The sequence below is a fragment of the Tupaia chinensis genome, unplaced genomic scaffold (assembly GCF_000334495.1).
Source record: "Tupaia chinensis unplaced genomic scaffold, TupChi_1.0 Scaffold000683_1, whole genome shotgun sequence".
Lineage (NCBI taxonomy): Eukaryota > Metazoa > Chordata > Mammalia > Scandentia > Tupaiidae > Tupaia > Tupaia belangeri.
Window position 1 is genome coordinate 665694 of NW_006160206.1, and position 27968 is coordinate 693661.

At 48.4% G+C, this 27968-nt stretch overlaps 1 protein-coding gene across 2 annotated transcripts in view; it reads right to left on the reverse strand.

The window, feature by feature from the left end:
- The window catches only part of GRK5 (G protein-coupled receptor kinase 5), a gene marked incomplete at its 5' end in the record, with an annotated part of 275319 nt that overhangs the window by 118501 nt on the left and 128850 nt on the right, over window positions 1-27968 (reverse strand). For both annotated transcript variants that reach the window (XR_003551409.1, XM_006160398.3), the window contains 1 exon segment: window positions 26977-27072. Coding sequence is in view for 1 of the 2 variants with exons in the window: in XM_006160398.3 (XP_006160460.1) it covers window positions 26977-27072 (96 nt within the window).

Sequence of the window (27968 nt, forward strand, 5' to 3'; positions counted from 1 at the left end):
GACAGAGAGAGACATAGAGACAGAAAGCGAGAAATCACCCCCCAGGGGGGATGGTCACACTGCAATCCCTTCTCCTCCATTCTCCTCTCGGGATCTTGGGCACGCACGCACACGCGACTGGCGTGAGTTTTAAGCTACCGGGTCCGGGACGCGAACCGCGGTCGACTACGTGGGAGTCCAGTGACATAGCCATTACGCTAACTGCTGGTTCCCAAGATTTATTTATTTCTGAGGCCTACAGGTGGAATGGTGGTTGAGGGCATTGGACTCCCACATGGCCAATCACAGTTTGACTCCTGGACCTGGTGGCTTATTCTCTTACTTTCTCTCTCTTTCTCTCTCACTCTCACTCTATCCCTCTCTGGTCAAAAATTTAAAAATGAATTTAATAAATAAATAAATAAAGGTAAATAATCATTTTTTAAAAAGATTTCTTTATTTCTCTCATGAGAGGGAGAGATACCCTTCATAGGACCTTGCCCGGGCCTCTGAAATAGCTAGCACCATGGACATGTTCAGATCAACTAGGGATCCAAATCCAGGCCTCCCATGTGGCTCCAGCTTTGTGCAGTTAGCACCCTACTGCCTGTGCCACTGCAGGCCGGTGGTTCTTTCCTTTTCCAGGAATGTCAGAAGGATGGGCAGGAGCTCAGGCAGCTAATAAATGTGCTAACAAAACAAGAGATGAAACACCTTACAAGGGCTACTCCAGAAGCAAGGCTCTGTTTAGAGAAGGCTCTTTCCTTTCCATTCAACTGCTTTCCTCTCTACAGCCTCAACAGGAAGCAGCTCAGTTCACCAGCAGCACCTCGAGAGCAGGACTCTGTCCTCCACTCTGCCTCTCACATAGTGGGTGGTCTCCCCAACAGCCAGGGCCAGCCAAGGAGAAGTGAGAATAACTCGTTCAGTTCAGTTCCAAAAAAGCTCCTTAAATGAGTGTTTAAAGGAAAATACATTTATCCTTTTCCCTCATTTCCTCCTTGCTCTTTTTTTCTTTCCTTTTTGCAGAGGGCATGTACACTCACAAGCAAAAGAGAGACAGAGGGGCCAGCAGGTGGCATAGTGGTTAAGATGCTGGACTCCCATATGGTCAACTGTGGTTCAAGTCCTGGACCTGGTATCTTGAAACCCATGTAGAGCGCATGGGTATGTGTTTCCAAAAATCCCAGGGGGACAATGGAGGAGAAAGGATTATGGCATGGCCATCCCCTCTGGGGAGTGATTTCTCACTTTCCCTGTCATTGTCTATCTCTCTCTGGCAAGTCCATGTATCCTATGGCAAAAACTTTTCCAAAAAATAGAGAAAGAGAGAGAGAAGGAGAGGGAGAAAGCACCTCTCAACAAGGCATGGTCATGCTCAATCCCTTCTCCATTTTTCCACCCTGTTGGGACTTTGGGCATATACACACATAGCATATCCCCTCATTTCATTGTTGTACTTCCTTGGAATAAGAATATGATGGCTGGAGCTGCATTAGCACTCTTGGAACATAAGATATCCGAAGAAATAATGAGATAGAAGGAGCCTGGGAACCTGTTGACAATGAAGAGATCACATGACCTAACTTAATATTTCATTTATATAAGGGAAACATGTTTAAGTCACTACATCCCAAACCATTCAGTCAATAATCCGGGTGTCTGATCCATGGAATACTTACCATCCAAACCTCTTTGCTAAATCCTACACTCAGTCAAGGCCACCTCCTCTAGGAATCTTTCCTGGATTACACCCTACAGAAAAAAAGAATCACTTCCTTATTTCATCAATTCCCAGAGATTATTATGGTTAAGAGTTTAGCATCAAGAGTCAGGGATGGGGACGAGCAGTTAGCGTAATGGCTATGTCGCTTGTCTCCCATGTAGTTGACCACGGTTCGCGTCCCAGACCTGGTGGCTTAAAACTCACACCGGGCGCATGTGTGTGCGTGCCTAAGATCCCGAGAGGAGAATGGAGGAGAAGGGATTGCGGTGTGGCCATCCCCCCTGGGAAGTGATTTCTCGCTTTCTGTCTCTCTGTCTCTCTCTGTCTGTCTTGTGAGCGCATGCGCCCTATAGCAAAAACCTCTCCCAAAAAAAAAAAAGAGTCAGGCAGATGTGTGTTTAAATCCAAATTCTCCCAAGGAGTCATGTGACCCTGGGTAAATCATTTCACCTCTTTGAGCCTCAGTTTTATCAGCTGTCAGTTGGGATGACCACACTACCAGAGCCTGGGGTTTCCTGTGGATTGGATGGTAACGTGGGCAAAGCCCCTGGCACCTCATCAGCACACAATACAGCTGCACTGAACTTTCCTAGACATCAGCCATTCATAAGCCACTTTTACCAAAGCCTTGCACACCTGAGAAACGTGGCTGTCACTCTTCCTGATGTGGCACTGATGTATTTAGGAATAAAATGCACAAGCCTCTTCCATCCCCTATCTGCTAGGCTTCTTGAGGATGGGGCTGCGCTGCACTTATCTCTGTGATTAGTCCAGCATCTGGAACACAGAGGAGGCCCATTCAGTATCTGCCTAATTAGTGAGCAAACATTCTCTCACAGCCCAATCAGACCTGGACAGACAGCTCAGCCAAATTCCATTCTAGCACATTCCAAGGGCTGTCCAAATTCTTTTTCATGCTAGACACAGGCTTTATCAAAAATTGCACACTAGAAGCAGGCTGTCAGCAGAGGAGTCCGCAACTGTTTCCACAAACACATCCATGAAACTCGAACAGCTTTTGCTGTAATGGGACTTGTCCATTTCTTGGTGCCCTGGCAAGACCCATCCTGGCCAGTGAAACGTGGCAGGGATTTCACAAAAAGGTTCTTCTTTGAGCTGGACAAATAAAACCTTCTGAAGGAATTTTGCACCACCTCGACAGTTGAAAACATCCCGTAAAATATTTCCATCAGGAAGCGTGATCCTTACACACAGCAAGAGGTGGTGACATTCTGAAAACACAGAGTACCAAATGAAACGTGAACTGTGAGAAAGACACTGCTGGACCCAGCTTCTGTGTCAGAGACACTGGTGAGCAATGGAAAAGTTTTGATGGAAAGTGTGCCCTTGGCCTGTTAAGAAGCAACCAAATAAAATGTCTTTTTGGTATATATGAAGTGTTTTACTGGCCAGATTTATGCCAACTCAGACTGGAAGGTAACTCAGTTCTCCCACTACATCACCCTCCCATGTACTAAAAAAATAAGGCCAGTGTAGGCAGCAGCTACCTGGGACCAGAGGCTCAAAGGCCTACCTGCAATAAGGGCTGAAGCTGGAGTACCAGCATCCCAGACATCCCTGCTGATGGTGGGCAGGAGGCCTATCCAGCAGAAATGGGCTGGACCCAGCAGTCTGCCTGCTCCCTACCCCATCACGGGACAGGGCACGTGGTAGCCACACCATGATTAAGCCTAAGAAGCAACAGTGCACTGGTGTGGGCCAGGCCTTGCCTGTAAATGGGCAACTGAGATGACTTCTCAGAGCCTCATCTGTAAAAAGAGAATGAAAATACCACTCAGCCGGCAAGATTGCTGGGGGATTACATGAGCTCAGGGGGTGTGAATAGAGCTTTGCAGGCTGCACGCAGCCCACACCCTCCACAGGGAGTGGAGACAGGCACACTTGAAGCAACAGCCAGCAGCGTGTGGCTGTGTATGAGTAACCACCAGAGGCAGGTGGCAGTTTTGAGGATTAGAGGAATCCCAGGAACTTGTGGGAGTAGGAGGTGGTGGCTGTTGAATCAGTCTTGGATGGGAGAGCTGCCTTTCACCATGCAGGCCTAACTGTGGAAAAATACTTGGCTGCTGGCCAATGACCCCAAAAGGGCTGTCACCAGAACTGCAGAGTGGTAGACCTAGTGCCCACTACTTATGAGCACCTGGAGCCCCGGCGAGACCATCCCACACCTGCATATGCCAGGCCCAGTGTACGAGCGGCCTCCCCTCTTGTGTCTTAGCCCATCTGATAGAGCCCCCCAAAGAGGAATTCCCAAATTACCTCATGGTACAAGGGAGGAACTGCCTCTTGAAGACGAGACACTTACCCAAGGCCACCCAGAGAATGGAAGAACAAGAACTGAAAGTTTCTTTCATGAGAATGATAGAGAGAGAGAGAGAGAGAGAGAGAGAGAGCATCCTCCACAAGGTTCCATGCCATGATCTTCCCCTCCCACAGCCTGACCAGGAGCCGGGACCATGGCTATTGCATGCCCAGAATGTACATGTCAACCAGGGAACCAAATTCACCACCTTCCATAGAACTCCAGCATCACTTGAGTGGTAGGTGGCCACTGTGCCCCAAGCTGGCCCCAGGCTGGCACTACAGCTCCTGTTCTCCTTCTAGAACCACTGGCAAGTCAGACCTAGCAGGACCACAGCACCCCCAGAGCCACCTCTGCCGTGGCTGCTGTCTTCTCTTGTCTGTATCAATGCCAGCAGGGACCAGGCTTGGCCCACTGCTCACCCAGCACCCCCAGCTCCCACCTGGCCTCCTGCCCACACTGACCATTGCACCCTCCTTCCTCCTGCCTCTTCTCCCCCAGCCCCAGCCATGACCTCATTGCCAAACAAAGCAAACGCGCTGTGTTTAACCTCTCCACCTAGATCTCATTCTTGCAGTTCTGTCTTATGATGGCTGGGTGGGTGGGGGAAAGAGAGCAGAGGGTGAGATTGTTCAACTCTCATCTCTTGCCAACCTCTTAAAAAATGTGTCCCCTGCTGGTGGCCAAGACTTTAAGAGCGGCCCTCCTGCAGTGGCCGAGGGAGTAAGCAGAGCAGCCCTCTCTCCTGGCCGCCCCCAGCGCTCCTATTTATACCTTTCCATCGAGCTATCTCCTTTTTTGGACAATGTCACCGTTTGGCTCGCTGCGGATCTTCAGTCATCGTGTCTGTTCACCAGGGATCGAGAAGGAAAGGCAAGCTGCAGCGTTTCTGGTCTACCCACAGCACTCTAACTTGTGCTGTCTAATTCCCCTCCAGGGCACTTTCCAATGGCCTGTCTAGCCACGTTCAAGGGTAGTCTCTCTGAATGGGAAGCTGGCCGGCTGCGCCAGTCTGATAAGCACCCTCCAGCTGGTTGTGCCACAGCCAGTTCCCCAGAGGCACATGGCATCTTTGTGCCTGAGTAACCCCTTTCTAGAGCCCTAGGGGAGGGGAAGACTGGCCCAGCACTGCCCAGCATGCAGGCCTGTCAAAATCCACTCTGCTCCTACATTCCTCGAAGTCAGCAGGGCAGGTGCTAATTCGCCCACTCTCCAGAGAGGAGGCACAAAGCCCAGACACACCTGCTTCCCAGGGCCACGCGGGGAGCCTCTTCTCCCTTTCATTTCTAATGTACTGATTTATTTATTGCTTGCTTACTTCCCAAAGGGATCCACAGCATCTTCCAATAAAAGCACATGTTCAATTGTTCCATGAAAGACAAAGAACAGGAAATAAGCAGCAAAGAGGGAGGGAGAAGAAAACGAGCTCCCTTCAGGACATCTGATGAAAGAGAGCTTTGCTTTTGCCATGAAATGGCTGTGGGATTCCCAGCAGCTGAACATCAGGGATGCAAGTGGGCGGCCAGTGGTAGAGCACAGACTAAAGCCTGGTCTCTGGATGCCTCATTAAGCAAAACACGTACCAGGCACCTACTGTGTGCAGGGGCTGTGCTGCATGCCAGAGCACAGGGGGCTGAGACACAGCCCTGACCTTGAGGGAAGACAGACAGGGCAGGGATCACTCTTGCCTCCCTCAAGGAAAAGTGGAGGGTGGACATGAGCAGAAAGGGATAGGTGGCAGGGCCACCCAGCAGGTGCCTGGCAGGAACTGTGAGTACAGGTGAGACACCCGCCCCCTCCCTGCTGCCAGGCTGTGTCGACCTCCCAGGGAAGGTTCAGGTCCCAAAAGAAAGCACTTTTCTAATTCAGCGATGGCTACTGGTGAACCAGCTATGCTGAGGTGCCCAGCAAGTGGTAAGGATAAATAGTAGGCCTCTAAAACAGGCTATGAGAAGACTGAGAACCTGGCCTGGCTCAAGGCACACAGCTGGCAAGTAGGGCTGTGGTGGGGTCTGGAACTTCTAGCTCCAGCCCAGGACACTGTCCATGACACCCCCTCTCCCACCACTGCCTCCCTTGCAGACTTTGCCTCTAGGTTAGTCATTTCCCTTGAGATCTGTTGAGGAGGAGGAACCCAAGACAGCTAGCAACCTGCCTTCAGGAGAATGATAGTTTAGGGGCAGGTCTGCAAACATGCATGCACACACATGCATGTGGACACACATGAATACACACACACGTGTATGGTGGAAGGCAACAGGAGCCCAAGCCTATCTCCCCTAAGATGCACCAATGCTGGTTGTACCTTACCCTTGGGACTCAGCAGTCAACAAGATGGCTGCAGAAATCCTACCCACTAGGGGACCAGCAGTTAGTGTAATGGCTATGTCGCTGGACTCCCACATAGTCGACTGCGGTTCGCATCCCAGATCCGGTGGCTTAAAACTCACACCGGGCGCATGTGCGTGCGTGCCCAAGATCCCGAGAGGAGAATGGAGGAGAAGGGATTGCGGCATGGCCATCTCCCCTGTGGGGTGATTTCTTGCTTTCTGTCTCTCTCTCTCTGTTTGGCAAGCGCACATGCCCTATAGCAAAAAACTCTCCTGGTGGGGTCTGGAACTTCTAGCTCCAGCCCAGGACACTGTCCATGACACCCCCTCTCCCACCACTGCCTCCCTTGCAGACTTTGCCTCTAGGTTAGTCATTTCCCTTGAGATCTGTTGAGGAGGAGGAACCCAAGACAGCTAGCAACCTGCCTTCAGGAGAATGATAGTTTAGGGGCAGGTCTGCAAACATGCATGCACACACATGCATGTGGACACACATGAATACACACACACGTGTATGGTGGAAGGCAACAGGAGCCCAAGCCTATCTCCCCTAAGATGCACCAATGCTGGTTGTACCTTACCCTTGGGACTCAGCAGTCAACAAGATGGCTGCAGAAATCCTACCCACTAGGGGACCAGCAGTTAGTGTAATGGCTATGTCGCTGGACTCCCACATAGTCGACTGCGGTTCGCATCCCAGATCCGGTGGCTTAAAACTCACACCGGGCGCATGTGCGTGCGTGCCCAAGATCCCGAGAGGAGAATGGAGGAGAAGGGATTGCGGCATGGCCATCTCCCCTGTGGGGTGATTTCTTGCTTTCTGTCTCTCTCTCTCTGTTTGGCAAGCGCACATGCCCTATAGCAAAAAACTCTCCAAAAAAAAAAAAAAAGGAAGAAAAGAAATCCTACCCACTTCTGATTCAGAAGTGTGGAGGATAAATCCAACAGACCTCAGTTGGTCCAATCTCTGAAAGTCTACCTTTTTTCCATTCCTAGGAGAAAGATTCTAGCCCATGCCCACAACCCCAGCCCAACAGAAGGCTGGCCAACACTGCGTTGTCAGAGAGGCCCACGGTTGGGGAAAGTCTCGAGAAAGGCAACCTCATTCTATTGTACTAGCCGATGAACTCATCTCTCCAGCTGCCTTGCCAGGACCTGGGGGTCAGGTGAGCAGGGAGGACTCCCAGGCCCTTGCATGTCTTCTCAGCAGGGCCCAAGAGCTGACCAGTCTTCTTTGATGGCATTCTGACGGCCACCAGGTGGCATGTGCAGCTGGCAGAAGGCATCCCAGCTTGAAACGTCAGCTCACACGTCCCACAGAGACCTCGGGCTACTCCCAGAGCAGCTGGTGCCGTCAGCATCCCGAGGTGGGAGGCCAGCTCCAGTCAGAGTGCTTATCCTCCATAAACCTGGCCCCATGGGGCTTTTTCTTTCCTGTCCCGGTAAATGATAAATCTAACTTAGGAGTTCATGCAAAGTCAAATTTTGAGGCAAATGCCCCAAACCTGCAGACTATGGAGGCTTGAAGATGGAGCGGTGAGGCCAGGGATAAGCTACACAAGTTCCAGGGAGAACCTGTCCCTAGGGCTGCTTGAGCATGCTCCTGAGGGCCTCCTCTCGGGTCCCTCTCCAATGATGCTGCCTCATTGTTTGCTCCTCCTTCTCCTTCCTGGTGGAGTCCCTTGTCTGCTTGCTAGCTTTGTACCCAATGTCTCAGCTTGCACAGAGGTCCAAGCACTGGACAGGGCTGGGCCTACGAAGGTGGAAATATGGCTTCTAGGAAAATGGACACCAAAACCAGGTGCTGCTCTCCGTGGCAAGGGTTCCACGGTGACACCTGGAGCACTCCAGGCCCTGAGCAGAGCGGGTGGGTGGATATTTTGGGCAGGGGTCAATCCGTTGACATGGGAGATGGGACTTGGCCAGATTTAGAAGACAGAGTGTGTAGCCTGAGCAAAAGCCTAGAAGCAGGAAGCCAACCTAGTTTGTTCTGTTTCTGCAGCTCAGGGAGGCCAAACCAATAGTCCAGAGTCACCTATCTCCTCAATAGAAGAGCAGGGATTTAACATTGTGACTTGAACGCCATGCTGTTGCTCCTATGCTGGTGGCTTTACGCAAGGGCATGGAAAGCCTGAAGCCTTCTGGCCAGGGGAGGTCTATGGTGGAAAAACCATAGCCATTTATGTATGCTAAGGGTCTCAACCTTGATGCCTTCGGAAAAAACGAAAATCTCCTAAGTGCTAAGAACGGCAAGAAAGAAGGTCCTATTGGATGGGAAAGAAGGAAAAAGAACCCAGCTAGAAACAGGACCAGCGAAGAGGCTACTGCACAGTGCAAGCAGGACAAGGAGCATCAAGGCTGCAGGCTGGAGAGTCGGAGGCAGACCAACCAACTAGGGACCGGGACACTGGGGTTTCTACCTGGTAAAGTCATTGTAGGAACCAGGAATCCAAGAGGGAGTGGTGGGCGGACAGGAAGTTAATGCAGCAGCAGGTAAGCAAGGCTGAGATCTATCTATTCCTTTCATGTTAAAGCCGAATGAGGACAAAGGGCAGCAGAACACCTGTTGACCCCAAAAGCCTCATGAAAATGAGTCTCATGGCTGGCCAAGGCAAGAGGCTGGCCAAGGCAAGGGGGCCACTGGAGGTGAGGAGCTCCCTATGCACCCCACACACTCACATTCTGACATTCTGTCCACTCACCAACACAAAACCCACCTGCAACACACCTGAGACAGCTCTCCTGCCGGGCAGCCCTCAGCACAACACAGATAAAGAAACAGCGAGTGTGACATTCACGCCCATCTGCCACCTTCTGAAAGGCCCTGCAGGGGAAGTGGAGAGCAAGGCTAGACAGCAGGGGAGCGAGAAACCATCCCCAAAAAGAGCAGAAAAGAGACAGGTGGGCAGCAGGAACAGCTGCCATCTAGGACACTTGTGACAGGCCGCGTTGAAAGGCATTCTGTGACCCAGCATCACAGAGCAACCTCCTCTAGCCTGACGCCGCAGGTGAGAGAAGCAGCAGCTGCTCCTGCCTCCTGGGACTTCACCTGAGCCTCAGAACTGTCTTCATCAAAAGTAGAGGCAAGTCTTAGACTGGATACCTGAGAAACATTGTCTCATAGAAAAGAAAACCCCCCACACAGATCAATAAAAGATATCTAGAGAGGTGAATGAATCTCCCTTAGCCAGGGAAGTCCAGCCTGCTCTGTCCATGGCCTTCCTTGCTCTCTATTCTCACTCTGAGATTGACTGCAGAAACTACCAAGTGAACATTCAATGGCTCCCTACTACCTGCAAGGCAAGGACCTAACCTTTCAGGCTGACAGTATGGATGGTGTCTCTGGCCCAACCCAAGCTCTCTCTGAACTTCTCTGCATGAAGCCCACCAAAGCAATGCACACATCACCTCCCAAGCATGGTCCTGTCACCCCATCCCCATGCAAAGAGATGGCCAACATGCCACAGCCAGCATGGCCTTGACTCAGGCCCAGGTTTGAATCCAGGCTCTGCTTCTTTCAGAGCTCTGCAACTTGGAACAACTTGCTAAATTCTCTTGAATCTCTGTATTCTCACCCATGGCAAACCCAAAACTTGACCCACTGTAATGACTGCAGGATTGTGAATCTATAAAGCACATAGCCTGTGCCCAAATTAAGTGCCTAGGAAATGCTTGCTGGTTGAATGGTGCTGATAATGCTGAACCTGGTAGCCCAAAACATCTCTTCTTTCTCTTATCTACTCACTTGGCACCTTCCATCCCACAGAGATGTCTCTGTTCCCCTTCCCTGCCCACCTCTCGGCACTTGGTACTGAGGACGGACATTGGCAGCTGCCCATCTTTCACCTGGCTGTTATCCATGCAACATCGCATGTATGTTTTCTGCTCTGTCTCCCCAACTAGGGGCAGCCTTCTAAGAAATGGAGCTGGGCTCACATCCCCTCCTTGAGACCCTTGGTAGGACCCTGCCCAGAATGAAAACTGAACAGGGGTTCATGGGTGGGATGGGCTTCTTACATGCTACAGTGGTTGAGGGTCCTCCTACCCGAAGGAGGACATGATGGGGAGGGTGCGTCAGAAGCTGCCAGTCTGCCGAGAGCCAGTGAACAGAGATTTGAGGGGCAGGGAAGAAGCTAAGCAAAAAGGGCTACATTTGGGTTACATAAAAGCAATAAACGTGCCTGGCCCACACAGCCAAGAACCACTTCCGAAAGCCTCTCCTCGCCACCTGGCAGCTCCCTGGATCCCTGGCACAGAGAAAGGGCTTAACAGATGAATGAACGAATGAATGAACAGATAAACTTAAACCAGCAGGACCTGGCAACCATCATCCAGGAGAAACCAAGAAGCACAGCTCTGCACTGAACGGAACTGTTGATGACGATGACCATGAGTGACTGATGATGAAGGGGAAGATGAGGCCAAGCTGTGTATACAGCTTCCCCATGCATTTCTTCATTTAATCTTTACAATGTCCCTATTCCCATTTTGCAAATAAGCAAACAGGTTTAGGAAAATTTAAACCCTTGTACAAAATCATAGTCAATAAGGAATAGAATCTGGCTCAAACCCAAGTCCCTTGGACGTGTGAGCTCGTGCTGTTCCAGACCCGACTGCCCTGGTTTGGTTTAGTAGCTCCATAGCTTTGTCCGAGCTGACCTGGCTGAGGCACAGCACAGCACTTCCAGCTACATGGCACTCCCAGGTAGTTGACACCCAAGCCTGATGCTGTGGCCTTTTGGCCATGCCATTGCTCTGTCCCAAGCTGGGCTCATCCAAAGGCCCCAACCAGTGTCACCCTGGTGCTTATCTTGGCCTGGTCAGTCAGGCTATGCAGCCAGAGGAGGCCAACATGACAGCTAGGCTGGCAGGATGCACCTTTGCCCTCCAACCTTCAACGCCTCCCCTTGAGATCAGTTGAAAGCCCAGAGGGGAGAGAAAGGTGGGGTCATTGACCTTGTGGGGCGTGCAATCAGACATCTCCCCTAAACTATTTCTAAATAAAATACACACACACACACACACACACACACACACACACACACCCCTTCCGCCTTTGTGAGAGAGGGGAAGAGAGAGGAAGAAAGAGAGGGAAAAGAAGAGACAGACAGGCATTTTTGTTAGGTTCTCACTGTGCCGCAATCCTCCTGCCCCAGACTACCTGTCAGCTAAGATTGCAGGTGTGGTTGTGTTTCTCACAAGTTTAGGTTGACCCAGGAACTGGACCCAGGCCTCCCACACAGATTCCAGTCTCTCAAGTGGTGGTGCCACCCATGAACCACCACAGCTGGGCCACATTTGCTGGATTTTAAACAACTCAGAGGCCCAGATAGAGTGGCCTCAATCTCTCTCCCATAAGAGGGTCATAGTTCACCAGGAAGACCGTAACAGTACTCCAGCCACATGTCAAACCATGAAGTCAGTTGGTCACAATACAAATGGCCAGCAATGATGTACGGAGCCCTTTACTAAGCACTTTCTACAGTAGCTCTTTTGACCTCTTGGTCATCCACTAGGGTAGGGACTAATTATTGGATTCCCATTTTACAGACAAGCCAATTGAGGTTGTGGCTTTGAGGAGGCCACAGGATCAAAGTTGGGAGGCATGAGAACTTGAGTCTCCTGCATTCTAGTCCAGTGGGAATTCTATAACGAATCATTTCCATTTAAAATGCCCGACTGCTGGGCAGAAAACCAAATGACAGTCAGAGGTGGTACAACTCTCTCTCTGTAAGCAGAACTATGAAAGAGCTACAGACCACAGTGTTAACAGTGGCTATTTCACTGGAAATTTATATTTCCCTTTTTTAAAATTATATTTTGGAAATTTTATTCATGGACGTATATTATTTTTGTAATAGGAAAAAGAACGAAAAGATAATTTGAAGATAATTTTAAAAGATGATGCAAAGACAGTACAACCATGAAATTGGGGTGGGGGAGAGAATCAGTCCTCAAGATGTGTCTTGATTGTAGTCCAACTTTGGGACACAGCTGATAGCAAGCCATATTGTGCAACTGGAAGTCACATACTGACTAGTTTGAACCCCTGGCCTGGTCATCCCTAAAGACACACTAGGCACACTGAACTGGAGGAGATTATAGCAGGGCTTCTACCTCGCTCTTGCATGCATGCACATGTGTGCACATGCATGTATGCACATGCTACCATAAATTTTAAGAAAGGAAAATGAAAAAGATGTTTCTTATATTTTCCTTTCTAAAACCAGCTGGAGAAGGTCACAGCGAGAAGCCAGTAGGAGCTCTTTAAGGGGTAATTTTTTAAATTATTTTTTATACATTCAATCACTGTATAGCATTACAGCATGCAAAATGAATTTTCTCATCATGAATCCACTGTATATTAGTCTAAAGATATTATCATTCACGTTATCATTAACAGATAATTTTCCATTTTTGTGTCCCTTAAATGGTTGGCTGCTGCTTCTCCTTGATTCCTTTCCTCTCGTCCTCCCCCATTTCCCACCCTCCTCCCAAACTGTCTCTATCCACAATTGTTATCCATGCTTTTATATCTTCCAATCTCTCAGTTTCTGCCATCGAGTGCAGATATTTGGTATATATTGGGTGGGAACATATAATGCCTCTCTTTCACAGTCTGGCTTGCTTCACTTAGCAGTAAACTTCCATATTCATACACTTTCTATCAAATGCTATTGTTTCTGTTTGTTTGTTTGTTTAAGGCTGAGTAGTATTCCATAGTGTATATATGCCACGCTTTTTCAATCCATTCATCTGTTTATGGATATTTGGGTTGATTCCATGTCTTAGCAATTGTGAATAGTGCCATAATAAACATGAATGTGTAATGTTTTTCCAACTGAGTGTATTCCTATCCTTTAGATAGATACTGAGGAGTGGAATTGCTGGATCAAATGGTAGTTCCATTTGTAGATCTTTGAGGAACCTCATTGCTCTCCACAGCGGTTGTACCAATTTATATTTCCACCAATAATGTATGAACATTCCCTTCTCACCACGGCCTTAGTCAATCTGACTGGGGTTAGGTGATATCTCATTGTGGTTTTGACTTGTATCTCCCTTATGAAAAGGGATGTTGAGTATTTTTTCATAGGCCTTTTGGCTGTTCATACGTCTTCCGTAGAGAGTTGTCTGTTCAGCGCATTTGACCATCTTCTAATTAGACGGATCATTTGGGGGGGGGGGGGGGAAGGTGCGAGTTATCGTTGGGGGGGGGGGGGGTAAGCTGCTTGAGTTCCCTGAATATCCTGGTTATCAGTCCCTTACCTGAGGCATATTTTGCAAATATATTCTCCCATTTCAAGGGTTTTTGAATCATTCTAATTATTGTTTCTTCTGCTGTGTAGAAGATTTTTAACCTTATGTAGTATAGGGGTAATTTTACTGTTTTTAGGTTTATTTTTAATTTGAAAAGTTCATCTTGACCCCAGATATCCATCCACTGTACCTTGTCTTCTCACTTGCTCTCCAGGGTCCTCAGAAGGAGGAGCATTACTGCACAGAGGTGATGCTGAAGGGAAGCAGAGGGACAGCATCGCTGGGCTCTGCTGCCATTGTACTGTTAAGGAATGAGGCCTGGGAAATCAATTCTGTAAGCAGGTCTGGGCAGAGGTACCCTGGTTCTCTTCATGGGGTTGAATGCTGTTGTGCTCAGAGTGCTGCAGGACAGTTGGCCTCTTGTGTTGGTTTGAGGTCTCCACTACTTCATAAACCAGTCGTTTTTCCCTGTTTTCAGTAACAGGCCTTGAAATAGAAAAACTCTTCTCATACCTGCTAACTACTGTCAAGTGAGGCAGAAGCTGCTCACCAAACATCTGGTTGATCCCTCCCTGTCACATTTCAGGTTAATGGTGTCTGAGGACGCAAATGCAAAGCAGAATGGAACACTCCAAAGGAAACAAGAAAGGGCATTGTTCAGGCAGCTCTGGGTTAGTTAAATGCATCTGGCCTTCAGAAAGACAGTGTAGGCCTTCTCACCTCTGAGACACAGATCAAAATGCCACAATGAAGTTCAAAGATGTTCACGTGAACCATTAATTGTAAGGCCAAAACCTGGTGGGAAGGAAACCAAAACCATATATATATATATATATATATATATACACTATATATATATATATGGGTGATAAGTATGAAACCTTTAAAAATCAAGTTTATGCTGGGCTCACCTTATTTTCAAGATAGGTTACAGGAAGATCTTACCCACAGGGAAGGAGCCATAGGTAGGGAGGGACTGGGGGCCAGGACTGATGCTGGGCTCAGGGCAATAGGTAAATTCCCAATGGCCTCTGATAGACTGGCTCACCTGCATGACGGCCCATGAGAATAGGCCCATATTTTATTCACTAGTGTATCCTCAATGCTTGACACCAATAAAACATGTGTCAAATGGAAAAACACAATTACATTTATGAAGAATTTTAATGACATGGGAAGGTATTTTTAATATTATGTTAATAAAAAAGTAAGAAACTATATGTGAGTATTGGGGGAGGGAGCTAGAAGAGATTAGGTATCTGGCTATACTTGAGTGGTCAAAATTATGGGTGACTTTCTTTCTTTCCTGAAATTCTATGTTTTTTTTACAAAATAATTTTTACCAATTACTACGATGTAGACAACAACAAGAAAGAAAATTGCAAAAGCACCTTGCAACATGGCTTGGAAAATAATTAATCTTCCAGCAGACACTACTGTGGCCCACTGGAGAGACAGTCAGCCTGGGCATACAAGGGTTAACATTGAGCCAGAGTCAGGAGGGAAAGGAAGGTCCACCATTAGATCTGTGGGAATCAGGATGCTTTGGCCTCTTTACTACCTTGAACTCCAAGGTCATGTGAGGAAGTGAGTATATTACAGGTTCGTGGTATCCTCCAAAGAAGATACATTGGAGCCTTAATCCCCAATTCCTCAGGATGTGACCTTATTTGAGAAGAGAGTCTAATGGAGGCAATCAAGTTAAAATGAGGTCATTAGGGTGGGCCCTGATGGAATACGATGGGTGATCTTATAAAAAGAGGAAGCATAGAGGGGCCAGACGATGGCACAGTAGTAAAATGTGATGCTGTGTGAGACAATCCCACATGGGAAAGCTCCCAGTTCAAGTCTGGAGACCTCCCTGAGTACACCAGACACACACTTGCCATGATCTGGAGCTGGATAAGGCTAGCTGTAGATCATAGTATCAGAAGCCTGTCAGGGATGTTCTCCCTATCACTCTCTCTCTCTCAAAAGAAATAAACTTCAAAAAAATAAGGTGGTGGAAACATGAAAACACACAAACACAGGGAGAACACCATGTTTAGATGAAGACAGAGATCAGGGCAATGTATCTAAGAAGCCAAGGAATGCCAAGGTGGTCAGTAACCCATCAGAAACTAGAAGAGGCCTGGAAGAGGTTCTCCTTCACAGCCCTCAGAAGAAACCAACCCTGATGACACCTTCATCTTGGACTTCCAGCCTCCAGAACTGTGAGACAATAAATTTCTGTGTAAGTACCCAGTCTACAGCACTTGGTTAGGGCAGCCCTGACAGACTAATATCACAGAGAAAGCCTGCCTTGAAACTATCAGGTCATGGGGTGATCTTAACAAGTCACTGGTCTCTCTAGGACTCAGTTTACTTGTCAGGAAAATGGGAGACCTAGCCAAGAACAATGGCTTTTAAACTTGGCTTTAGCCCTGGAATAAAACCTTACACAGAAACCCCAAATATAAGAGATAAAAGGAAGTCTAACCAGGTAGAAGTCTACTCTGGATTGTTAACATTGAGCCAGAGTCAGGAGGGAAAGGAAGGTCCACCATTAGATCTGTGGGAATCAGGATGCTTTGGCCTCTTTACTACCTTGAACTCCAAGGTCATGTGAGGAAGTGAGTATATTACAGGTTCGTGGTATCCTCCAAAGAAGATACATTGGAGCCTTAATCCCCAATTCCTCAGGATGTGACCTTATTTGAGAAGAGAGTCTAATGGAGGCAATCAAGTTAAAATGAGGTCATTAGGGTGGGCCCTGATGGAATACGATGGGTGATCTTATAAAAAGAGGAAGCATAGAGGGGCCAGACGATGGCACAGTAGTAAAATGTGATGCTGTGTGAGACAATCCCACATGGGAAAGCTCCCAGTTCAAGTCTGGAGACCTCCCTGAGTACACCAGACACACACTTGCCATGATCTGGAGCTGGATAAGGCTAGCTGTAGATCATAGTATCAGAAGCCTGTCAGGGATGTTCTCCCTATCACTCTCTCTCTCTCAAAAGAAATAAACTTCAAAAAAATAAGGTGGTGGAAACATGAAAACACACAAACACAGGGAGAACACCATGTTTAGATGAAGACAGAGATCAGGGCAATGTATCTAAGAAGCCAAGGAATGCCAAGGTGGTCAGTAACCCATCAGAAACTAGAAGAGGCCTGGAAGAGGTTCTCCTTCACAGCCCTCAGAAGAAACCAACCCTGATGACACCTTCATCTTGGACTTCCAGCCTCCAGAACTGTGAGACAATAAATTTCTGTGTAAGTACCCAGTCTACAGCACTTGGTTAGGGCAGCCCTGACAGACTAATATCACAGAGAAAGCCTGCCTTGAAACTATCAGGTCATGGGGTGATCTTAACAAGTCACTGGTCTCTCTAGGACTCAGTTTACTTGTCAGGAAAATGGGAGACCTAGCCAAGAACAATGGCTTTTAAACTTGGCTTTAGCCCTGGAATAAAACCTTACACAGAAACCCCAAATATAAGAGATAAAAGGAAGTCTAACCAGGTAGAAGTCTACTCTGGATTACACACCCTCCTGGCAGAACAGCCTTTGAAAACCACAATTCCAGGTCATCTGTAAAATCACTACTAGAGCCCCATTCAAAGAACCTCCAAATTAGACACCCACTGATTTGTATCACTAGTAGCTCTGAGCTTGTGCCCTTCACCTTTAAGGGGATGCCAGCCATGGTGGGAGGTGAGAATAACACACAGAGAACAGTGGGCAGACAAGTCAGGCCACCCTGTCACTCTAGAAAGCTCCAGTTGCAAACAAGTCACCTGATGTGCCAAATCCACCACATCTAAATTTATCTTGCCCTCCAAGGACAAGCAGATGCTGTGCCTTATCAGGGCACGGTTAAGTGGCAGAACGACAGACGTGACGCGCCCTTATCACCCCAAGGACGGCAATGACGTCTGCAGAACGACTTGGTTTCCCTGACGATGAAATCAAGAGCTCAAGTGCCAGCCTGGCAGGCATGAAGGGGACTGGGTCACAAAGGATGTGAGACTCTGATCATCCTCTCAGAGCCACAGACTCATTGGGGGGCACAAGTCAACAGGAAAAAGAGGACCAGCTTCACCATTCTCTCTGTCCCACCACGGAATCAGGCAGTGCACCTGGTCTTTATCCATTTAATCTTTAATTACACAAATAACATGACAATTAGTTCTTCTTTTTAACAATTACCTCTGGACAAAGTGAATGTCCCTTTTGACCTTTGTATGGGTATGTATGCTTTCCAGAACATACATACATACATATCCTTTCAAAGAAACATAAGCCAGAACACGGTCTGGGCAGAGTGATGCTACCAGCTTCCCCAGGCATGCTATGAATCAAGATGGGCTTCTATGAGGAGGAAGCTGGAGATGGGTACTCAAAGAAGGCTAGGCAGGCATTGGACTCACTTTATGTCAGTACCAAAACAAATGTACTGACCATCCATCATTTATAGACAATTCAGCTTCTTGAAGAAACTTGAAAGTTCTCTCAAAGGCTCCTCAACTATATAGTCTTCAAATCACTGTCACTGTGAAGATGATGATGACAAGGATGATGATAGTGATGGTAACAATGGCATGTGTGAGACATTCTGTGGCCCTCCCAACAGTTCTACCAGGTTGGTATTAGTGTCTCTGTTTCATAGACCAAAAAAAAAAAAAAAAGCAACCCAGAGAAATTAAGCAGTTTGCCCTGCGTCATACAGGTGGGAGGAGCAATCATCATTTGGCCTTGAGGACAATGATCAAGATTCTCCCCTGAGACCATACCACTTCTCAAAGGTGGCCAATGCTATCAACGCTGCAGCATCTGCAATAATGCCTAGCACATAGTAGGGGCTCGATAAGTATATGTTGACCAATTTCTTATGTAAAGAGCATGGGCAGGCCCAGCCACAGTAGCACAGCAGTCATGCAACAGTTTGCAATGCTGGAGACCATACAGAAGATCAGCATCCAGTTCCCAGGTTGACTTGTATACACGCCTATGATCCTGGCTGGGTAGAAAGGCTGTGGGAGGATCATGGCATGAAACTCTATTATTTTTTTTTAAGGAATTATGTATTTTAGTTTTTGTTTGTTTGTTTTTAAGTTTTTGCTATAGTGCATGTGTGCTCACCAGAGACGAACAGAGAGAGAGGGAAAGTGAGAAAGCAAGCCACCATGTCTGAGACTCAAACCACAGTCGGCCATGTGAGAGTCCAGCGCCTTAACCACCATACCGCCTGCTCACCTCCATGGGACAATTTTTTTTTTTTTTGGAGGGGTTTTTGCTATAGGCCCTCACCAGACAGACAGAGAGAGACAGAGAGACAGAAAGCGAGAAATCACCCCATAGGGGGGATGGTCACGCCGCAATCCCTTCTCCTCCATTCTCCTCCCGGGATCTGGGGCACGCATGCACACGCACCCGGCATGAGTTTTTAATCCACCGGGTCCGGGACGCGAACTGTGGCCCACTACGTGGGAGTCCAGTGACATAGCCATTACGCTAACTGCTGGTTCCCCATGGGACAATATTGAGAGTACTTGTCTTTGCCATTCTCTCCATTGTTCCCGCATGAAATAAATAAACTTTTCAAACAGAAGATCATGAGCAATGTTGAATGAATAACCAAGTGCTAGGCTAGTTCACAGAAGTCTTTATCATTCCACATTTCATGTTTTTTGTTTTTTCATATTAACATACTACACTTTCCTCTAGGAATTCCCCCACAACCTAGAGCTTCTGCTCCTGGAAAGAGTTAAGGCTTTGGCAAGAGGCTGTCCCACAAGGCAACTCAATCTCCCCCGTCCTGTCCATGAGAGCTTGGGGCACCGCAGAGGCATGCCAGACGCGGCAGCTACTTTCTGCGAACAGCCTCCTCATAAACGTCAGTCAAGCGGGGGGTTGGGGAGAGGGCCTTGATTTATTATATAGCTTTTGGACAGTTCCTACGAAAATATTGCCAAACAGTAGAATAATCAACTCTTTCACTCAAGCCCCCTCATACTTTTTTTTTTTAATGAAAGAATAAAGTACGCAATAAGCCTGAGCTAAATAAATAAAAATGCCACACTTTTGCCCAATAGAACTTTCTGCGTCACTGAGAAATACTTGCAGACCTCAACAATCTTTTATCTTCATGATGACGTTCCCTCCTTCCAAGGTTTGGACATTCTGAGAACTTCTTTGAGTTGGGCCTTCTAATTTTCTTATGTGAACATTAGTCTATTAACTAATGATGTCATTATTTGATGTTTCACCAAGCAGACATCAGAGAACCCCTTCCTCCTCTCACAGTCTGTCTGCCCTCCACGGGCTCTGTCTAAAAGCAGTTAGCTCATGTCTGGGGCTCACACTGGAAGCAGACATGTACAGCAAGGGATCACTGTCTTAGTACTTACTGCTGCCAACCACAGTTCTGGTTCAGGATGAGAAGGAGAAACATCCAGCCACCCACTTTATTTAACCATCCATCCACTCACTGGACCAGATGGAGAGGACATGGTCCTGGCCCTCAGAGTTCACACACACAGATTCTCTGGGAGGCTCCGAGGGATGCCATTTCCTCCGGGAAAATTCCAGTGGGTGGAGACCCTCATCACTGTTCTCCAGTTCAGCAACCTGTTTCTCACCACCACGGAACTTTCTCAATGTATCTCACATCTTTATTTCAGTCGTTCTCCTGGGCTTAATCATAAACGAGCTTCAAGGGAGCAGAGATCTGTTCTGTTTCCCTATGGATGGCACATAGTTGACGCTGAAACATTCGCTGAATAAGCAAATGAACATGTAATGTGTATTTATTTATAAGATGCAATGGAGAAACAGAGACAGAAACATCTACACTTGAACAAGTAATGAGTCTCCACGCGTCAAGTACTGGCTGGGGCTAATGTCTAAAATGTTTACAAGTCAGTACAGTGCTGAGGACTGGAGCGTTGTAGCTCAAGACTGGGGGATTGGATCATCCCAGGCAGGTCATTCTCCTCTAGGAGTCGATCTACTCGTCTCTGAAATGAGTGGTTGGACAAGATGCTCTCTATTTCCATGAGCTGAAGACTCTGTGAAAACCTAACGTCCTGTGATAATGACGTACACTACAGCTTTAGGTCGGGACCCTCCAGGCAGCCTACCCCACTTAGTGGACGGATGCTATGGCCCAAGTCGTCATTGTGTTGAGTGCCCTTATCTGTACAGCTGGGATGGGGGTGCAGGGAGGAGTTAGGGCAGACGCTTTCTCAGTTGCCTCCTAAACCCAAGTTTTCATTACGTTAAGTTTATATCATTGGCTAAGGCTAAACTTTAGGGTTAGCAAACAAGCACATCACAATTTCTTTTCAAAAGACCTCTAATTTCAAATACTTTACCTCACTCATTCCTTCTTTCACCCAACATTGAATGAGCCCCTATTATGTGCCGGGCCTTTTCTAGTAGTGAACCAGGCAAGACACAGTCACTGTTAACATAGAACATCCAGTCCAGGGAGGGAGATGGAAAATATACAAGTAAACAACTAAATAAAAGATGACTTCAGATGGAGTTATGGGCAAGAACATTAAATCGACAACACTGTGTGAAAGAAAGCAATTAGGGGGGAGGGTATGATTCCTTTTTAGAAGGTTTCTCTATGGCGGTAATATTTAGGCTGAGACCTAAAAGTCCTCTTGGGAATAAGGGTGGGGAAGAACATTTCAGGTGATGAGAACAGCAGGTGCAAAGGCTCCAGGCTGGAGACAAGCTTGTACTAGTCAAAGAACAAAAAGTGGCCAGTGCAGCTTGTGACTGGAGAAGAGAAGAGGTGACATGAGGTGAGGTCGAGGGCTGGATCACATCAAGCAGGGCAGGAAGAAGGGCACTCTCCATGGGGAAGTTCATGGACTTGGAAGGGGGAAAATATGATCTTCCTGTTCGCCGCCTTCTCGCTGAAGACTAGTACTTCCTTTGATCACAACACCCACAGTGACATCGGCAGCGCCTGTACTCATCACTGACGGCAGTCAGAGCCATCCGCGTCAGGCACTGCGGAGCTCAGAAAGCTTCACCTTTGCTCATTACCAACTCAAAATTACAATAGCTTTTAGACCCACTATTCGACTTGTCATGTGAAGTATTGACCAAAAAAAGCACACAGTGGGTCATCAGAAAAGTCACGTATTTTTCTATGCAAAAATGCGTCATGACATATTTCTATATCATAAATTAATAAAGTAGGCAAAACAACCCTTTAAAAGAATTGGTTTCCTTAGTAACTCCATGTAACCCACCTTATATAGGTATAAGCATTATTCTGAGAAGGGTCCACAGGCTTCACCCAATGGCCAAAGTGCTTATAAGCCATGGTTAGGAGTTTGGGTTTTATTTCAAGTGGAATGAAGCAACGCTGGGGTGGCTTCAGGAGGGGAACAATTCACAGGGTGTAGTTTTCATATTTTTAAATCACTCTACCTGGGGCCGGCAGGTGGTATAGTGGTTAAGGACACTGGACTCCCACATGGCCGACCACCATTTGAGTCCCAGACCTGGTGGTTTGCATTCTCACTTTCCCTCTCTCTCTCACTCTGTCCATCTCTGGTCAAATCAAAAACAAACAAACAAAGTTAAATAAAATAATTATGTTTTTAAAAATCACCCCCCCTACTAGGTGGAGGAGGCCTATGGTTGTCTAGACAGTGCTGAGGTCAGGAAGGCTGCGACTTTAACAAACCAGTGTTCTGGACAATCGGGGCTTGGCGGGAGGGAGAGCAGTGGCGTAGAAGTAAAACAGCATTCTAGGAGGCAGGATCACGTGGGAGGTTGCCAGTTCACACCTGGAGCCCTCCTTAAGTATGCCAGGAACACGTATGCCCATGATCAGGAATGGCTGAGGGATAAAGCAAGGGGAGGACTGTAGTATCAGAAGGGGCCACTATATCTCTGTCTCTCTGTCTCTCTTACTCATAGAGGGGAAAAAAAAGAAAAGAGAGCGAGAGGGGAGCAGCACCCTGGGATCCTCATGGACTCCCTCTGATAGAGAGCCTTCCCACTGCACCACCCCACGTTGCTCTCTGGCTCAAAGGAGCCCTGTCACCTTGGCGTGAAGCCTGCCCTGGGACATCCTCCCAAAAAGCTTCAGAAAGTGAGCTCATGTGTCCACAAGAAAAATAAATGTGGTATCCACCACTGTTTGGTTTGTGTATTAGTCTAGAAAAGAAATGAGATTTTTATTTAAGAAAGCCTTCCAGCAGGACCCCAGCAGAGGCTGGGCAAACACCAAGGCGACGGACTGTAAACATGCAAAATGGCCCAAGCGCTGGGCCCCGTCGCCTCGAGCTGCAGCCCCTCGGCTCACGTCGGCCTTCCTGTTTTCCCCAGCCTCTTCTCACACTGTGCTCACAGACACAGAGTCTTTTCAATACCTGCTAGAAGAACAGCAGAACCCTCCCCACACCCCGTCATGCACGTTTCTCACACCCTCCCAGGGGAAGGCCCTGCCAAGAGGCCCGTTTATGCACCTAGAGGAACAGACAGGGATGGGGCCTGTGGGGTGGGGTCCAAGAAAAGCTCAGAGCCCACTCCTATGCTCCCAGGTCCCAAAACCAGAAGTGAACATGGTGGGGACAGACAGACTGGAAGGTAAGAGACCTTCAGTGCCTCTGGAGAAATGCTTGCAAGCTCATGGGGAGGAGGGTTACAGTGAAGGCACCTGAGAGTCTTGACTTAGAAGGGGCAGGGAGGGGCCCTGAGCTTTGGCTGGGCCAGTTTACCTCAGAGGATTCGAAGCTGAGTCCCAGAGAAGGCAGAATGTGGAGAGAAAGGTGCCCTGGGTCTTTGAACCTTAGGTTACTATGATCTGAATGTCTGTGTCCCCCACAAAGCTCATACATAGAAGTTTAACTCCCAGTGTGATGGTATTAGGACATGGGGCCTTCGGGAGGTGACTTGGTCATAAGGACTCCACCCTCTTGAGTGGAATTAATGCACTTACAAGAAGAGACATCAGATGGTTAGCTTGCTCTCTCTTTCTCTCTCCCCAACATGCGGACCCAAAGAGAAGATGGCCATCTGTGAATCAGGAAGTGGTCACTCTCCAGACACCAGATCTGCCAGTGGCTTGACCTTGGAATTCCCAGCCTCCAGAACTGTGAGCAATAAACTTCTGTTGTTTAAGATGTGCTGTCTACAGCAATGCGTTATAGGAGTCTGAGCTGAGACAAAGCTTCATGAGAAGAGAGACAAAGTGGGCATCCATGCTGCTGGTGCCAAACGTAAGCAGAAATGTGACAGCGTTGGAGCAGCCTGCTCCCCTTCAGCTCAGCTGCCCCTTTCCAGGGATTCTGACTGCAGAAAATAAATTGGCTTTGGTTTTTATTTTGTTGTTGTTGTTGAGATTAGCGGGGGCTTTTTTGTTGGTACCTTTTAGCATTGCTGGTTGTGAGTTTCTCTTAGCACCCACTCTGGAATGTAAGAGAGGCCAAAACAAACAAACGAACAAACAAAACACTAGAGCTTGCTGTCATGTCATTTCTCATGTCCTGGGTTCCCCGGCCAGTCTGTCTTCTCGGTTCTGCCTTCCCTAATCTTCCTGTTAGAAGATTTTATAACAATGTTCAGAGTTTTTGATTGCCCTTAGTGGGAGGGATAGGGATCAATCCATCTTCTCCCTTTTGTCTGGAACCCAAAGTCCTGTATTTCACATTTATGTTTTATACTTATATTCATGTATTTTGAGAAATACATAAATCAAATATAGGAAAACAGTAATATTTCTTTCCTCTGGATGGCAGACATCTGAAATCTCTGCATGTTATTTTTGACTTTCCTCTATTTATTTGAAACACCCCAGGAGTTCACCTATCCTTTACTCACTCCTCTTCATTCATCCTTTCCTTCACTTAGTTGTCTAGCTGACCTCTATGCACCCCTCCTGTAATCCAGGCTCCAGCCACCTGGTGGTGCATTTAGAAGATCTACTCCTTCCTGAGGAGACTTGCCCATTTGTGGGGAAAACAAACATGAAACAATGGCCGAGGTCGTGGGTGCTCCCAGGATGCTCTGAGAGACTCTGGCCAGGAGCTCACTTAAATTCGGGGGCTGAGGAAGGCTTCCCTGAAGAAGTGGCCTTCAGACTCACTGTGTCCTGTCAGCCATTCCTGGCACCAGCCCTGAAGGCAATTTAGCAAATGGCTTCCCGAGAGTGGGCACTGGACAGGCACAGCCCCTTCAGGGGAGCTTGGCCTCCCACAATCACCCCTTAATGGTCTCGTCTGCCCACTCCCCTTTGGAGGTAACGTCCTTGTTTTCCAAGCTTCTTCCTCCAAATCAATACTTCAGAAAAGTATTGGATCTTGGATCAGCCCTTTGGCCCCAGGGAAGAGAACAAAGTATCCCCTGGGTCTGCAGCAAATGCAGAGTGAGGGATCATTCCTCTCTTGGGGAAAAGCTGGGAGGACTTGCCTGCCCTAAATAAAGATGGTGGCAAAGAAGACACAGCTCTCCAGGAGAATGGACTTCTCTGGGCCCCTCAGGGTGTGTGGCAACTATGGAAACAGAGGTCCTCATTCCAGCCCTACCCCAGGCCCTACTCTCTCCAAGCCTAAATTAGCTTAAAGAACAAAATGGTTCCCAGGGAGGTAATAGCCAGACACCTGAGGGGCACTCCCCTCTCTGAAGGCCTCAGTGGTCAAACCCTTTCCTACACTTTCCTGCCCCTCACCCATAGAAGAGCCCCTCTTCTCTTCCTCCCAGCCCCATATACCTCCAGCCAAAAAGTTGACCAGCGAGGATAAACACAGGCACCCTAGGCTTCCACATAGGAGGGGCCAGGCAGGGTGGTGGCTGGTGGGAATTCCAGGAAGAACCCTGGAGTGCCAAGGGGAATGTGTCCCAGGGCTCCAAAGGAGGGCTCCTGTTCAGCCCTCACGGTCTCATCTGCCTCACTCAACAGCTCAATGACTGGGTTCAGAGTCGCAGTGTACAGCTGGGAAATTGAGTCTCAGCAAGATTAAGTAACTTGATGCATAGCCAGTAGAGAAAGTGGGATTTGAATCCAAGATCCACAGCCCTGATCCCGTAAGCCAGGTCCACTCTAGGCCCCAGGAACACCATGGGGATTCCATCTGACAGAGGTTTTAAGAATGGAAGGTGGGTCTTGAGGACATCCCCCCCATCCTTTAGCATTCAGCCTTGCTTCACCTGCTTACTTCTGCCCTGAATGGGTACAGGTGGCTCCCTTTCATTTCATAAACACTGATTAAGCAAGTTCCCCCTCTACTCTGGACACTGTGGGGCACAAAGAGCAAACAGTTGTCACCTGCCCTTACAATCTCACTGAGGCATCTGGAGGGTGGGCTGAGTGGCCCAGGGGCCAGGACCAAGCAAGCCATGAATGGCATGTAATGCCTACCTTGCCTGGAAAATGGAGAGGCTAGCAACATGGAGAGGCCACCAGGAAAGTCAAACCTATGAGAGACCTCACAATCCATGTCAGCTCAAATGGACAGGAGTCCCCAAAACAGTTGGGCCTGCAGAGTTCCAGATGTCAGAGCCGGGCTGTATCCAGTCCTCAGTGGGGCTGAGAATTAGGAAGTGAGTCTGGCCTATGACTCTAGTAGTCAGGAGCAGATGAGGAGCCTTCACACAGTGAAGGGGAGACATCCACCCCAAGGCACACAGGAAGCAGGGCCAAGGTCTAGCGGGAACAGAGGACCCTATCATGCCCACGGCCTAGGAGCCCTCCTGTCACCCTGGCCACCTCACCACAGCCATGTCCTGAGTGAGGCTGGGGGCACTAGACATGTTGGGCTGGGCCAGTCCCCACAAGAGACAAGCCTCCTGCTGCTATTGGAGCTGCCTGGTCATGTGGTTGCTGGGTAAAGAGGACTGGGCTGGGCCACTGAACAGGGTGGCTACTCCATGAGCACTGACACTGTCCCTTGAAGACAAAAGGGGAGCCCAGATGCTCATCCCACCCGCACCTCCCAAAACCTGGGGATGAGTGCCAGGGGAGGATCCACAGGCTCCAGGAAGGAGGAGTGGAAAGCTATGAGGGGGAGCTCGGTGGTGGGCCTGCCCATCTCCACTGCCCGATCACAGGCTGTACAACTTTGGGTCAGTTACGGAATCACTCTGAGCCTCAGTTTCCCCACCTGAAAGGTTCAGTAAAATAGCACCTGCCTCAAAGGGTAACTGGAAGATATAATTCTGCCTAGTGCACACCACATACTCATGAATGCTGGCTGTATCTTTATGTCACTAGCAAAGATGACAGCCTGGAGCTCCCTTCTGGAATTATGATACTGTGTTCATTAATTGCTATTTGATTCACTGTGCAGATGGCTTGCAGCTAATCTGCTACATGCTCCCTACCCAGTTGAGGCAGGACAGCTTACCTATGGTCCTTCGGAGGTCTTCACACTGGCTAATGTGAGGGAACTTCAGGATTTCCTTCCACTTCTTGCTTTTCCCCTTGCGCTTTCCTCCGCCTCCTGCAGAGATGAGGAAGAGAGGTTGGGCTAATGTTGACGCTGTCCAAGGCCCTAGAGTCTACGCCCCACCCCAGTAAGCCTGTCCACCAGCTTCTGGGCTGGGAGACAATGGGGGACTCTCAGTCAAACCCCAACACATCCCAACCCCAAAATAGACAGACAGACAGACAGACAGACAGACACACACACACACACACACACACACACACACACACACACACACATACACACTTGTTCCCAAGCCAGCACTAGACACCTGCCTGGGCCCTCCCATCACAGCAGTGAGTCCCTGCACCCCACCCACACCCACACCCGCACCCCACCCACACCGGGTGTCCAATCCTCTTTGTCATCTCCCACTGCAGTACAACTCCACTCAGTGCCTGGTGTATGGTCCCCATAACCTTCCAATGGTAGGGCCAGGCCTGTTACAGCTTATTTAATATTCCCTTTGGGCTCAGGAAATCTTTGCAGAAAGAATCCACAAGAGAGTGAACCGTGCACCCTCACTGTCCTCATTTTGTCCTCTTGTTTCCTGGGAAGAGCCCTTTTCCCCACCTGGATGCCAGATGTGGTGGGACAAGAATTTCAATTTTCACTTGTCTAGGGTATCCCCTTCTTCTGCTTCCTTATAAACCCCTAGAGGATGCATTTTGCAAGACAACACACATACGGAACAAACAGGCACAGTCATGAGCTCACACACGTAACCAGCATGGGCAAGGAAATAGGCAGGTGCAGTGAACAGTGGAGCTGGGTGAGGTGCACACGCAGGTGTCCTCAATGACCACTCCTTTCCCAAGGGATGGTGGACAGACAGAATACTCAGCTGTGTACCATGGTGGGGTGCCACATCTGGGCCGGAAAGTCACTGAGCCAGTGTTTGGGTCTTGGAC